This window comes from Entelurus aequoreus, linkage group LG09, assembly GCF_033978785.1.
Source record: "Entelurus aequoreus isolate RoL-2023_Sb linkage group LG09, RoL_Eaeq_v1.1, whole genome shotgun sequence".
Classification (NCBI taxonomy): domain Eukaryota; kingdom Metazoa; phylum Chordata; class Actinopteri; order Syngnathiformes; family Syngnathidae; genus Entelurus; species Entelurus aequoreus.
Genome location: NC_084739.1, coordinates 52,179,741 through 52,195,804, shown reverse-complemented (window position 1 = coordinate 52,195,804; position 16,064 = coordinate 52,179,741). Strand labels below are relative to the sequence as shown.

At 42.9% G+C, this 16,064-nt stretch overlaps 1 protein-coding gene across 3 annotated transcripts in view; it reads left to right on the top strand.

Annotated features, from left to right (window-relative positions):
* Window positions 1-16,064, top strand: part of eno4 (enolase 4) — a 189,187-nt gene that overhangs the window by 86,143 nt on the left and 86,980 nt on the right. For all 3 annotated transcript variants that reach the window (XM_062058922.1, XM_062058921.1, XM_062058920.1), the window contains one exon: window positions 1,348-1,487. In XM_062058922.1, coding sequence (XP_061914906.1) covers window positions 1,348-1,487 — 140 coding nt within the window. The remainder of the gene's footprint in view (window positions 1-1,347; window positions 1,488-16,064) is intronic.

Here is a 16,064-nt window from a genome sequence, read left to right as displayed (position 1 = left end):
CGATCCCACCTACAGTTTCTTGTTTGCAGTCTCCATTGTTCATTAAACAAATTGCAAAAGATTCACCAACACAGATGTCCAGAATACTGTGGAATTTTGCGATGAAAACAGAGCTGTTTGTATTGGAATACAATTTGTCCGAATACTTCCGCTTCAACCATTGACGTCACGCGCAAACGTCATCATACCTAGACGTTTTCAACCGGAAGTTTCCCGGGGAATTTAAAACTGCACTTTATAAGTTAACCCGGCCGTATTGGCATGTGTTGCAATGTTAAGATTTCATCATTGATATATAAACTATCAGACTGCGTGGTCGGTAGTAGTGGGTTTCAGTAGGCCTTTAACACCTGAAACAACACACATGGACACACAATGCTTTACTAGTATTTTTATATTAAAAATGAAAGATGGACAAAATCTTGCTGATTAATCTTTCATTAAGTTACTGTCTTACATCACAATTATTGATTATCAGTATGGTGCAGACTAGCAGTGCTACGCTCCAAATGTTTCACCAAGTTAGTTAGCTATATGCTTTTTTGTGTTTTGATGATTCATTTATTCTATTAAATAAATATCATCACCTTCTTCTCAGCACTGTCCTTTTATGCTCTCTTTCTTCCTTCCCATGCTTGGAAAACTAAAGTTGTGTTGATCTGTAGCTATAAGCTAATACAGTGAGACCGGATGTTTTGGTTTGCTCTTACGGGGTTCACTGCAATGACGGCCACTAGTGGTGGGGATGCTCGTAACACAAATTTTTGTATCACAAAAGCATGACAAGTAGCCGAGAGACGGTTTATATCCCAAAAAAACGGTAAGCTGGAAGACTCATATCCCGAGGTACCATGTACTACGTTAACTAAATGGCTTTATTTTGACTGTTCCAATCTTGTTACTTTTAAAATGTCTTACTTAAAAATCACGATATAAGTTTGTTTCTATCAAACATCCATCCATCCATTTTCTATCCCTTGTCCCTTTTGGGGTTCGCGGGGGGTGATGTAACCTATCTCAGCTGCATCCGGGCGGAAGGTGGAGTACACCCTGGACAAGTCGCCACCTCATCGCAAGGCCAACACAGATAGACGGACAACATTCACACTCACATTCACACACTAGGGCCAATTTAGTGTTGCCAATCAACCTATCCCCAGGTGTGTGTCTTTGGAGGTGGGAGGAGGCCGTAGTGAACCCACGCAGTCACGAGGAGAACATGCAAACTCCACGCAGAACATGTCCTGGGTATTTAGCTTGAATGTTTGAAATGTAGATAGGGCTGCAACAATGAATCGATTAAATAAATAAATTTGATACAAAAAAGCTTTCATTTATATTGTTCAGTGAATTCCTCATGGCCCGAGACCTGGAGGAGAAAGAAATCAGGAACAAGGAGAAGGAGGAGAGTCTTTCTGCCTGTGAACCAGAGGTGGAACTTCCATCATCTCCACTTGAGAAGAAGAAAGAAAAGAAGCCTGATAAAAGTAATGTGCACCTTAGCAATTTTGGCAATATCACATTTGTTTATTAAGATTTTGGATTGAATTTTAAAAAAGCAGTATGTAGCTAATGAGCTGTTTTGTAGCTGTCACGTGATCCATATATTTAAAACATCAATCCTGTGCATTAGAACCATCCATTATTCATACCTCATCTATTGGTTATTGACTTACCACCAACTGTGAATTTGAGAGTGACCTAATATGTGCTCTAATTGTTTACATGGTAATACAGTCATCACTATATCACTGATTTTTTCAAAAACATACTATTCATATTTTGGCCTAAATGAAGTGTTATTTTTGTCTTATGTACTACAGTGCATTATTTGTCGTATTTTTTAATAATTTGTTGTGGTGAACGATACAGATATTCAACAAGCGAGGCTTCCATTTCTAGTTAAATGGGATCTGCAGTTTTTTGGAGGAATTGTGCCTATTGTTCACAATCATTATGAAGGACATGCCGACGGATGTACATGTTTTTAATCCATTGTCACCCGTAAATAAACGTAAATAAAATTCTTACAGCGGAACCAATGGGAGGTCCTCTATTCCGCCCATAAAACCCTAAGAAAAACATCCAAAAAGCGCCAACAATACCCCATTTACATTTTGTGATTTGAAAATTGACCAAGTATTAGTGATATTGTTACAAAAAGCACTAACGCAGACAAACTATACTGGCACCGTGATTACAAGCTTGTGTGTCAAAGTTGACATGATTGACTGGTGAACTGCTTCCTTGTTTCCTTACTCGTCAAACCTTATTGTAGATCATAAATCAAGCCTTTCACCTTGATAGTAGGACAAGGACGTATTGTGACAAGTTGGTATACTTTGACAGCTAATTTAGAACCGAAATGGCAAGAACAACACGAAAAAACGCTTGGTTCACACCCTTTTTTTCTTTGCAAAGATTAGGCGTAATTCTTCATCTGAATAGAGATATATGAACATCCTATCAATCGTCAGACCTTGTGTGATGTTGAATCATGTGTGTTGGTTCTCATGAAGTCTGCAGTGATGTTATAAAAAAAAGAAAGTGAATATTGTGGTGCGTTTCTGAAATAAATGTGCCGCGTATGCTTAAAATTAGAAAAATACGTAAATATTAAATCATGTATATAAAACCTTAATGGAGGGGTTTGGATGCTTTTTTAAGGGCTTTATAGGCAGAATAAAGCGGCTCCCGTAGGCTCCATCGTAAACAGACTTTTAATCACATTTATTTAATACTTAGAATGTATGTCATAATTATTGTGAACAATAATACAAATTTCCATAAAAGGGCAGTTCCCCTTTAGGAGCGAGCACTAAGGGTGAATGCTAACAGGTGTCTAATCTAGGAGCTGTTTTCACCGTAATAATTAAGTTGACCAACATTTGGCACAACAGCTTCTTGATGCACATCATTTTTAAACTCTTGACTCATCAATAAATAATACATCTCCACATTGGTGCGACTTTGAAGTGAGCAACAGCTGGATGAAGCAGGACTCAATGAGACTCGGCACGCCACTTAATGCCAACAAGATTGTCATCAGCTATCAGCAGCTGTCTGGGCAACACTAAGTGGGAATTAACTCTGTTGATGCATTTCAACATCATCAGCTCCATATGACATTGGTGAGCCTTGGACGTGACCAATATGGAATGACAATGCAGGACATGCAAAGCCAACAGCCTGCAACGCTAACAACACAACTAATGGTCGTAGCTGTGTGTGGAAGACCCTTGCTTCCGGGTGGGTTCTTAGGACCATCCAAGGACGACATTGTCGTGAGCAGGTTTGACTTCTTTATTTTTCAATCTCAGAAAGTCTTTTGCTGGCCGCTTTTCAGCTCCGGCTCCACCTGCTGCTCGATCCGCCTCCCGCTTTTCAGCCGGCCGTGTCTTTGTCGTCGGCGTCTTGCTCTTGCTGCATAAGTTGCTCTGCGTCTTGCCGCTGGCTCTCCACCTCCTTCTTCGTCTCTCTCGGCTGTCACGCTTTTATACACAGACAGCAGATTATCTGATTGTGCCCAGCTGCCCGACCCACGCACCTGTAGTCCATTTGGACGCGGGTCCGCAGGCCACGCCTCCTCGCCGCCATCTTGGAGCGGGCCCCGATGTCAGATCGCCGGCCCCGCTTCTCCACACTGTGACTGTCAAGTTAACCAATTTTTATCAGAATAATTTGCATCCAGGCTTTCAGCTCACGGAAGCCCTGTTCTAATTTGGAAGAATTACCTAGAATGTGATCAAGTATTTCCACATAATCGTGGTGTTATAGTGGCTGGGCGATGGCTATAGCAATGATTCTTGGAGGATCGTCTTGGCCATTAATGAGTACTATAATCTACAGTAGAACACATTCAAGGTTACTATATATTGTGAAATAAGTGTAAAGGTGACTCTTTGGCTGTTATTTCATTTTGAAAAGGAAATTGCACTTTTTAAAAAATCTTGCCCATGATTCACAATTTTTATGTAAGAAAAGAACACATATGTTTTTCCTTTTTTAAATTCTAATGATTCTAATGATTGAAAATTCAAGCAAAACAGTGTGCTTACAATGTCTCACAGCTTGTTGCACCAGGCTGTGCCCTATTTTGAGTTTGTGAGTGTTCTCCTGTTTTTCTACCGCTTGTCCTTTCGGGGTGGCGGGGGGCGCTGTCATGACATGTAAATGGATAATTATTGAGGTTTTTGGATGGTTATATAGAGGGCTTTATGGGCAGAATAGACAACCTCCCACTGCCTCCATTGTAAGCAGGCTTGTAATAATGTTTACGAGTTAAAATGCATTAAAAAACACATCTGTCGTCTTGTCTCTCATAATGATTGTAAATGATAGGCAAAAATCCCAAATAAAATTCAGTTTCCCTTTAAATGGTTCTAAGTAAACCTTTTTAGAAGGTTGTAAACTTTTTTTTAATGTTTTCACTATGAAAATATCAGTTTTATTAATAGATATAGTAATTTGCGGAAACTAATTTATCGCGATCAGGTCTGGTGCAAACTGGCGAGATAAATGAGGGAAGACTGTAGGTTCGTTTATTTGAAACAAACCGTTACAATTATGTACTTCTCACGTTTACACTTTCACAATTCAACGGGTCAAAAAAAATATGTACCTATTTACTAATTATTTAAAAAATATAAATAAATTGTAACAGGAGAGTTTGTAGTTTGTAGTAACAGTGGTACCTCAGATTTTGTTATCAGTATTCGCTTTCAAAAGGTCAGACGAAGACTGAATTATACGAAATCACATTTTACTGTTAAGACACCTAAAAATATGAAGACAAAACACATTCTATTGAGAATAATTATAGTTTGACATAGTGAAAAAAATGTGATATACATGTAAATGATAAATGAAATGTATAAACGAACATTACATACCGTCATCACTTAAAGGGGACTGTGACAGACTGGATTAGCTTGTCTCAACAGGTCTCATTTACGTAATTATTTTATTGGTTTGCAAGCAGTACAGGTTTCATGTTGTTTCAGTTAGATGTATTAAGTTATCTGTTGCAATATACTGACTTGTGGTGGCAGCTCACCTTCAGAAGTGGCTAAAATATGTATATACAGTATGTAGAGAGGGACAAGTGGTAGAAGATGGATGGATGGATTTCTTGTAGCCCACAAGATGAGCTAGATGTCCTCATTTGGAAATTAAAGTAGAACACATTTTTTTTAGAATGTTGCCTATCATTCACAATCTTTATGTGAGACAAGCTCACATAAGTTTCTCTGTTTTTTATGCATTCTAGCCCGTAAATAAACGCTAGCAAAAGTCAGCTAACATTGGAGGTAAAGGGATTCACTTTTATTATAACATAATATTTACGTATTTTGGTAAACGGCAGCGCATTAATTTCACAGATGCATCACAACGTTCACTATCTCCTTCAACAACAACTACCACTACTAATCGTGGCACATTTCAGGAGAGCAAACTACAACTACTTTGTGACAAATGATAATCCAGAACTTTGTTAGCCTAAATATTAAAGGACAAGCTTTAGAAGTTGAGTGATAAGCAAATCAAGCAGGTAACATTATTAGTAAGTGCTAAAGAAGAAATACAATCTATGGACATAATAAAACAATCACTTACTGTACAATGTCTGCTCTCACTGGGATGCCGACTGATGGGATGTTCATATCTTTCTAATTAGATGAATAAAAGGTGCCGCAAACATGCGTCTTTTCGTGTCTTGGAGATGGTGGCGGTCCATCAGCACACTTTGGTACCACTCGTACATCCAAGCCGCTCTGTACTTCTCTGGAGGGTCCTCCGTAGATTGCGGCGCTGAAGCAGGAATTGTGGCCAGAGTCAACAGCGCTCCCACTGGTCGAGAGCCAGCAGGTTGAGAGGCAGGGAGTGCAGGCGCTTGAATCTTGAGTGTCGAAGCTTGAGCTGATAAGTGGTTGTTTGGCTGAGGTTGCTTCAGCCCCCCAAAAAATTGTCCTGATAGTCAGCCTTAGATAGTATATTGGTTGGAAGTGGCTCACTCTTGGGAACTGGAAAACAAAAATCTGTGTAAAGCCTGACGTTCTCAGCATGCGCTACGGGCGCTTGAGGCGTGGTCTTCACCGACACTTCCGTGCACGAGTTCCTGCTCGTTTCGGTGCCGTGATGTCATTCACCTCAGATGGCTTCTTGCACGGGCTAGCAGTCTCGGGCATCACATGTTTGGCAACACGGACATTTGGATTACCAAATAGAGGTTGCAGCAGCGAGGGGGAAAAAACTGTCGAGACGGGAGTTGGGCATGGAGGAATCTGTCGATCCTGCCCGCCTGGGTTGCGTGTTGAAGTTGCTGAGCACGGCTTTCGCCTATGTCGGCGAGACCGGAACGACAAAACGGCCACATAGCCGGGCAAAGCAAAGTTAAAGGTGGCCATCTCCTCATCCTCTTTCGGGGAATAGTACCAGCTCTCAGCATCCACAATCTTGACCGTGAGGCAGCTTCATGCCTACACACCTTTGGGGGAGAGATGCTCGTCAACTTCCTCATTCCTCGCATTCTCCACAGAAATCCACGGCATCCATGCGTCAGCTTTCAAGTCCCCATAGAGCCTCCTTTTTTAGTCCTTTGCGAGATACACTTCAGGAAGGTTCATTCTGTGATGATCTGGTCACGTTGTCGCAATGGTTGTGTTTCCCAGGATGCAAAAGGACCGTAAGGAATTAGCAGAAGCAGGGTGCAGGGAAGAATGCTAATTTAATCTTTGGACACCAAAAACAAAACATACACAAAGTAGTGGGCCAAAGGAAGCGTAGACACACTTTAAGTACTTAGCGTAGAATGAAAATTAAAGAGAAGCGTCAGCAAAAACACAGGGAAACTGACGTTAGCAACAGGCGTTAATAAACGTTACCATCACAAATGACAAACAATCATCCTGCGAGGAAGACAAGCGAACACTGGTCTATAAAGCCCTCTAAATTGCGATCAGAACCAGGTGAGCCTTCTGATCACTAATCAGAGGCAGGTGAGTATTATCAACCACACGGTAAACAAATGAAGGAGCGCCGAAAACAATCAATCAATCAATCAAAGTTTATTTATATAGCCCTTAATCAAAAGTGTCTCAAAGGGCTGCACAAGCCACAACGACATCCTCGGCTCAGATTCCACATCAGGGCAAGAAAAAACTCAACCAAATGGGATACAATGAGAAACCTTGGAGGGGACCGCAGATGTTGGGACCCCCCCCCCTGGTCGACTGGTGCAATGGATGTCGAGTGGATCTAGTTAATAGTGTGAGAGTCCAGTCCATAGTGGGGCCAGCAGGGGATCATCTTGAATGGAGACAAGTCAGCAGCGCAGAAACGTCCCCAACTGATGCGCAGATGAGTGGTCCACCCCAAGTCCACCCTGACTTGGAACTGCTAGCGCCTCGTCCGTGGAGGCTGATTAACCTCTCCACGCAGGAGAGGGGGGCAGAGCAGAAAAAAGGGGGGTCTATTTAAAGGCTAGAGTATACAAATTAGTTTTAAAATGGGATTAAATGCTTCTACTGAGGTAGCATCTCTAACTGTTACTGGTAGGGCATTTCAGAGTACTGGAGCCTGAATAGAAAATGCTCTATAGACTGTTTTGGGGCTCTGGGAATCACTAACAAGCCGGAGTTCTTAGAACGCAGATTTCTTGCTGGGACATATGGTACAATACAATCAGCAAGATAGGACGGAGCTAGACCGTTTAGTATTTTATACTGAAGTAGTAAAACCTTAAAGTCACATCTTAAGTGCACAGGAAGCCAGTGCTGGTGAGCCAGTATAGGCGTAATATGATCAAACTTTCTTGTTCTTGTCAAAAGTCTAGCAGCCGCATTTTGTGCCAACTGTAATCGTTTAATGCTAGATATAAGGAGACCCAAAAATAATACGCTACAGTAGTCGAGACTAGACTTAACGAATGCATGAATAATGATCTCAAGACAAAATGGGACAAATTTTGGCGATATTACAGAGAAGGATGTTTTAGTAACACTCTTAATGTGTGACTCAAATGAGAGAGTTGGGTCGAAGATAATACCCAGATTATTTACCGAGTCACTTTGTGTAATTGTTTAGTGGTCAAATGTTAAAATGGTATTATTAAATATGTGCCAGTGTCTAGCAGGACCGATAATCAGCATTTCCGTTTTCTTTGCGTTGATTGCAAAAAGTTAGTGGACATCCATTGTTTAATTTCATTTAGACACGCCTCCAGGTGACTACACTCTGGTGTGTTGGTCAGCTTTAGGGGCATGTAGAGTTGGGTGACATCACCATAACAGTGAAAGCTAACACCGTATTTGCGGCAGCATGTAGATGCTGAAGAGTACAGGGCCAATAACCGAACCCTGCGGAACTCCGCACATAAGCTGAGGTCACATTGTTATGGGAAACGCACTGCATTCTGTCAGTAAGATAGGAGTTAAACCAAGACAAGGCTAAGTCTGACATACCAATACGTGTTTTGATACGTTCTAATAAAATATTATGATCGAAGGTATCCAAAGCAGCGCTAAGATCAAGTAGCAGCAACATGGAAAAATAGACAACCGAAATAGACAACATAAAAATAATACAAAACCAAAATCATGACCCGGAAAACGGATCATGACAGTACACCCCCTTGAGGGACAGATTCCAGATGTCCCAAAAAACACCAAAACAAGTCCACATTCACAGGAGACTGGAGAAAAGAGTTGGCGGAGGGTCACCAGGCCAAGTGTCCCCGAAGCTATCGGGGATGAGTCAGGTGCAGGCAGCAGGCATCTGGACTGGTGGCGTCTGCAGGCCCACTGGAGTAGCTGGTGGCTTCTGCAGTCTGCAGGCCCACTAGAGAGGATGGTGTCAAAGCGGGCATCACAGCTGGAGCAAGCTTGGCTTGGTTGGGCTTAGCAGCTGGAGTGAGCCTGGCTTGATCAGGACAAGCAGCTGGAGCGAGCTTGTCTGGAGTCGGCGTCGAAGCTGGAGCAAGCTTGGCTGGAGTGGTTAATGAAGCTGGAGCGAGCTTGGCTTGATCAGGACAAGCAGCTGGAGCGAGCTTGTCTGGAGTCGGCGTCGAAGCTGGAGCAAGCTTGGCTGGAGTGGGTAATGAAGCTGGAGCGAGCTTGGCTTGATCAGGACAAGCAGCTGGAGCGAGCTTGTCTGGAGTCGGCGTCGAAGCTGGAGCAAGCTTGGCTGGAGTGGGTAATGAAGCTGGAGCGAGCTTGGCTGGATTAGGTGTAGGAGCAAGCTTGTTTTTGGGCAAGATTCGAGGCTGGAGCAGGCTCTGCCTGGTCAGATGGAGCTTGTGGAGACGGTGGCGTCAGCTGATTTACTACAGGACAAGATGGTTCCTCCATCTCCAGGTCCATCAGCACTCTTTGGTACCACTCATACATTCAAGCCGCTCTGTACTTCTCTGGAGGGTCCTCCGTAGATTGCGGCACTGGAGCAGGAATTGTGGCCAGAGCCAACAGTGCTCTAGCTGGTCGAGAGCTAGGGAGTGCAGCCGCTTGAGTATTGAAGGTCCCAGCTTGAGCTTATAGGTGGTTGTTTGGCCTAGGTGGACTTCCTGTTTCAGCCAAAGAAAAAATGTCCTGATAGTCAGCCTCAAATAGTATAATATCCCTTGGAGAGAGATGCTCCTCAACTTCCTCATTACCCACATTCTCCCCGCATGCATCAACTTTCAAGTCCTCAAAGAGCCTCCTTTTTTGGTCCTTTGCAAGATACACTTCGGGCAGCTCCTCAGCAGGTTTGCTCTCTTCACGTTCAAGTTTCACTGCATAACCGTTCCCTAGAACAGACTTGGGCATTCTGCGGCCCGCGGGCCGCATCCGGCCCTTTGTACGTCCCTGTCCGGCCCGCGTGAGGCCAATTATAAATTACAAAATAAATTTTAAAAAGTATCTATTTCGAGTGTGCAATACAACGGTGCTGCTTTTGTTTTGAAAAGCGTTATTTGTATTACTTCCGTGCGGACGTATGCTCGTGCGCGCAGCGGCAATCACAAATACAAAAAAACATCTTTGTCGTGCGTGCAATACAACTGTGCTGCTTTTATTTTGAAAAGTGTTATATGTGCGTATGTCCTGTGAGGGAAGGCGCACAGCGACAAGTGATGACCGGTTATCCCCGAGACGCTAAAAAGAGAAAAGTTGATGACGAATGGCGTGTTTTAAAAAAGACATGTACTGCCAAGTAAAGGTAAAGCCGTGTGCTTATTTGTGGTACACACGTTGTTGTCTTTAAAGAATATAGTGTAACGACCTGCTGAAGTAGATGTTGTCTTCTTGAGTTGCGTAAATGAGAAGTAAGGAGACGTGCGTGTGGAAGGAACGAGATATGTTGAGCTGTGTTAGTATAGCTTGCTCAATAAAAGTTTAAAAAGAGCGTCAGACTTCGTGTGCACTTCTTCTGGACGCTACAATTGGTGTCAGAAGTAAAACTTTGCGCATACTGCACTGTTTGTGTGCTACGTCATCGGGAGGTACGTGCCACGTGAGGAACTCGCCGCAGAGAGAGAGAGAGAGAGAGAGAGAGAGAGAGAGAGAGAGAGAGAGAGAGAGAGAGAGAGAGAGAGAGAGAGAGAGAGAGAGAGAGAGAGAGAGAGAGAGAGAGAGAGAGAGAGAGAGAGAGAGAGAGAGAGAGAGAGAGAGAGAGAGAGAGCGTTTACAGGTGCAGCCACGCTGCTTGCCACGGGGGGAATTCCGCCCTCAATGAAGACTCCCAGGTTTGATGGCAAGGCGAACTGGGAGGCATTTCATCCCACTTCTGACATCAATTGTAGCGTCCAGAAGAAGTGCACACCAAGTCTGACGCTCTTTTTAAACTTTTATTGAGCAACCTATACTAACACAGCTCAACTTATCTCGTTCTTTCCAAAAGGAAAACCAATCCTCACTCCTCATTTCCGCAACAGCAACGCTTCTTCCTTCTTCGCCAATCACCTTACAGGCGTGCTACGTTCACAACAAAGAGGATGCAGGATGAAGTGACAGAAATTGAAATTTTTGTATTGTAATATACATCAGGAAGTGTTGTGTAAGAAAGTGTTAAAAATAAAACCATCAAAAGCCATCTGCTTTTCTATAAAGATAAGTTAGGTTAAATGAAAATATTATTATTATCTATCTTACGGTATATCAAAAATAATTTGAGCAAAATTTAATTGAAATATTGTCGGTGTGGCCCTCCAGCAGTGCTCGGGTTGCTCATGCGGCCCCCGGTAAAAATTAATTGCCCACCCCTGCCCTAGAAGGTCATGCATAAAAGCCACAAACTCTTGGTAAAACTTGATGTCTCTCAAAAATCTCTTCCGTAAATTCAGTGCACGTTGCTCTGCGATTGCCCTGTTGTTTGGCATAGAAAAAGGCTTATCCCTCAATGGAAGGCAAACATTGTAGTGGCCATCTTTAAGTACTGCAGATTGAGACACCATACTGATATGGTCGTCCTTGGACATCTCAATGTTTTCATTTTGTTGAGCATCAGGAAAGTTGTGCTAGAACTGCAGCTGCCAAAGCTCCTCAAGCTTCACCACTGAGATTATGTTTGCAGTAATTCCTGTCAACTTGTCCTTTGCAGTTCTGTCACTTCCAAGTCTGAGTGGTCCAGCCTAGCAAAATTTTCACGGTGTATGGTCCATTTTCCACACTTTTAACCATGTGCAGTGGCTCCATCGCTTTGGGAACGTTTACTCCGATGAGTAATCCAACCTTGGCTTGAATAGTAGGTATTCTCACGTCCTTTAGGTGGGGTCACCTATCAATATCCTCTTGTCGGGGATGATTTTTCGTATGTGGGCTCTGTACCGAGGATGTCGTTGTGGCTTGTACAGCCCTTTGAGACACTTGTGATTTAGGGCTGTATAAATAAACATTGATTGATTGATTTATTAAAGACAGCATTGTCTTTCTTTCAATACACTTCCTTTTTTTCGAAGCTGCTGATTTCCAGACGAGTCACGATGCGTGTGTTCACGACAGTGTCATTCCCCATTGTTCGCAACGAGATGCTTGTATTGCGCCCACTCACATTTAGTTGGTTTATCAGTGACTCTGTGGCAAAAGTAGCTGAACTACCTGGGTCCACGAAGGCATACATGATCACTGTATTGGTTCCTTTTTGTGCCTTGATGTACACGGGAGGGATCGAAAGAACACAATCTTCTCTACCGGGCCCTATTGACACCACAGGTTTCAGTTGTTTGTATGAGGGCACTTGATATTGATTGCTGTTCACAATTGTCCTTTGTGGTTTCTTCTCTGGAGTCTTTATGACTGATGTGTAATAAGGTGGGATGCGGTCTAGAGCATTCTTCACATTTAAGTTTTTGTTTGCAGCTACTACTCATATTTCCATGCTTCAAACATGCAAAACACACACCTTTGCTTCTCAAGAAGTAGATCTTGTCTTTGTGTAGCTAGCTCTTGAATTTCTTGCAAACTGTATGGCTGTGTTGCTTTCCGTTACAATAAATGCAAGATTTTCCACTAGCGTCCACCGAGACTGTCTTTGTTATGATCTGGTTCTCATTTTCTGTCTTGGGGCGCACAACATCCATTGTAAACACCTTTTTTGGTTTGAGTGTTTCTACATACTGTGGTTGTATTTTCTGTCTCACAGAATCTTTCATGCCCATGGTGGTTTCTTGTATGTTCTCATAGAGCGGATTCAAAAGATACTTGACTTGCCAGTTTACAATGTCCACAAAATCCTTCAACTTAACTCTTGTCTTTGTTCTTTTTAGGTTAGTCGCATGCAAACTTCCTACAATGTTCCCTAAGTTTATATGGAAGTTTGTTTGCCACTACCTTTTATATTAGCTGTGTTGTTCAAGTCATCCATGTAGTTAATGCCTGTCATTGTGTAAAAGCAGCCTATGAGGAAAATGCAAAGGATTGAAGGGCAACACTGTCTTTTGGCTTGATTGTTGGCCACGCCATGGCTTCTGTTATGTAGGCTTTGGCTATCTTAAAGTCATCACCAAAAAACTCCTTTAACATTTGTTTTGCTTTAGTCTAGCCTGTTGAAGGGCCATATGGATGCAGCTCTAACCAACTACTGAAGACGATCCCGGTTGTCACTAGTGCGGCTTTCAATTCCATGTTCAATGGCCCCAATAAAATATTTTTATTCCAGGGGGTCACCCTTAAATGTTGGAATGGAAAGATCTGGAAGTAGAGATGTCCTGTGACTCTTCACAAGATACTCTGTGACATTGGCTTGCTGAGAGATTGCTTGCCCATCAAGTGTTAGTGCCTGTTGTTCTTTAATTTCAGTCTTCGGTGCAAATGTAGTCATTTGAATAGCTGTGGGGGTAGAATTGTGTTTCAGGATCAGAATCAGAAATACTTTAATAATCCCAGAGGGGAAATTAAGATTTTCAGGACAATCCCATCCAAGAGCAGACAAACATAACAGGGAGAAAGAACAGGATCGCTGACGGGTCTGCCAACTTACAAAAAAGGTGAGAAACAGGTAAACACTGGGGGGGTATTTAGTCTAAGCCTGGGCCCTTGGAGAGGGGGTAATGCACATAATGTAAAGCACATGTAAATGTAAAGTAAAGCACATCATCCTATGTGTTGGTAAGGTGGGGTGGTGGTACTTATGTGTTAGGGCTAGAAAGTCTTCTACCATCCCTCTCATCAGCATTATTGATTCTGTCTTCTTCTTGTGTGTTTTCATATTTTTGTAAAACCTCCATTTTAGCATCAGATTCAGCATGTGCGGTTTGCATCGCATGCATTTCCTTTCGAGCTTTTATTGCAGCTTCTTCCTGCTCTATGATCAGTTTTTCTTGTAATGCTGCCACCTTTGCTCTCAACGATGCACGCTCCATTGCCGCCTTTAATCTGACAGAAGAAGATGAAGAATGAGCACTTCCGGTTAGTGATGCAGCTTTAGTGGACCACTCCTGAACGCCCAGAAAACAGTGGAGATGATCATGGACTTCAGGAAAGTCACAGCCCCACCATCCCCCCTCACCCTGATTGACTCTCCCACCCCCGTCTCCATTGTGGACTCCTTCCGTTTCTTGGGCACCACCATCACCCAGGACCTCAAGTGGGAGCCGACCATCAGCTCCCTCATCAAGAAGGCCCAGCAGAGGATGTACTTCCTGCGGCAGCTGAGGAAACTTAAGGTGCCGACCGAGATGCTGGTGCAGTTTTAATCAGCCATCATCGAGTCCATCCTCACCTCCTCCATCACCGTGTGGTTCCCCGGCGCCACAGTCCAGGATAAGCATCGACTGCAGCGCATCGTACGTGCTGCTGAGAAGGTGATTGGCTGCAAGCTCCCATCCCTCCGGGACCTGTTCTCCCCCAGGACCAGGAGGCGTGTGGGTCGGATCACAGCTGACTCTTCTCACCCTGGACACAAACTATTCTCCCCTCTCCCCTCAGGCAGGAGACTACGGTCCATCCAGACCCACACCTCCCACCACCTGAACAGTTTTTTCCCCTCGGCCATCAGGCACATGAACTATTGTTCAAGATCTGATAGCTCAGTTACAGATCTTTTTATTTCCAAATCTGTGTTATATGTGTTTTATGTTGCATGATTGCACCAAGAAAAAGTCCTAGTTTGTAAACCCGTTCTCAAACAATGGCATTAAAAACTATTCTGATTCTGATTCTGATCTGCAGGTGACACTTATCTATTAAAGTTAAGTTTAAGTCCCAACGATCGTCACGCACACACTAGGTGTGGTGAAATGTGTCCTCTCCATTTGACCCTTCCCCATGTTCACCACCTGGGAGGTGAGGGGAGCAGTGAGCAGCAGTGTGCGCCGCGCTCGGGAATCATTTGGTGATTTAACCCCCAATTCCAACCCTTGATGCTGAGTGCCAAGCAGAAAGGCAAAGGGTCCCATTTTAAAAGTCTTTGGTATGACTCGGCCGGGGTTTGAACTCACGACCTTCCAGTCTCAGAGCGGACACTCTAACCACTCCTCACATTTCCAGAAAAAGTCTTTCATCATTTTATTTTTGGGATCAAACCAGAAGCTTTGATCTTCCACGAACTTCTCAGACATTAATTTCTGAAGACAGAATTAAGATCCAAAAATTATTGCTGCAAGCCACTAAAGTCCACACGAAGCTCATTTTTTACAACGTCCACGTTAGCATCCTCCTCCATTAAGTGCTCAATCTGCGTCATCAAGCAAGTCAATTTAGCCAGTTTGCTCCTGTGTGCCTGTATTTTTCTCGCCTCGTGCTCTTCTACGGCCTTCTCGGTCATTTACTGTCTTTTTTCAACTGTCTTGTGCATCCATAACAAGCCGATATTTCCATGACAATTCAATGAAAATGCCGAAGTGCCGCAGCGCAGCACGGCGACGAGCTCCACACTCTCTTTTTTTTTACTTTCACTTTCACAAGCGACGTGCACTCACGTACTTGCCGTGTCCGCAGGCTTGTTCCTTTTAATCCTTTCCAGTCAAGCAGTTTCCATGTTCCATTTAATCCACAAAGAGCAAGTTTTTGGACTAATATGTAGTTTCCTAATGAAGCCTTAGCTTGACGCTCCTCCATTTTCTCCTGCTCCCGCTTGCTGCAGCAACAACAAACAAAAAACTCCAGACGCTCCTCTTGCTTTTGTGTATCGTTTACTTGTGAACTTAATCATTCCAAAATGTCAAATGATAACGATGGGAAAGAAAAAAAATGCATTAAGAAAATAAAGCGAGTGTATTACAGTAACAAACAGTGAGAAAGAGTAAGGTAAAACAACTGTGTGGCTCCTGACTGCAATTACCCATAACACACTATGTCCAAACCTTATTATCACACATAGTCTTCCGCCATAAATGCAATTAAACAGTTACATATTGTTCACTGTATTAAAGCAGTATAAAATAGTATGTTATCAAATGATTCATACATATGAAATAACTGTAAATAAAGTGTGCCATATAATTACTATAAGCATGTAATATATACATTTTCATATTATTCAAATACTGTAAATAGTCACCTTTTGGCTGAATAAACATAAGCACCTTCCATAAAATGTAAATTAACTGAAATAACACTTAGGCTATTAATGTATTTAGGATTTTTTATGCA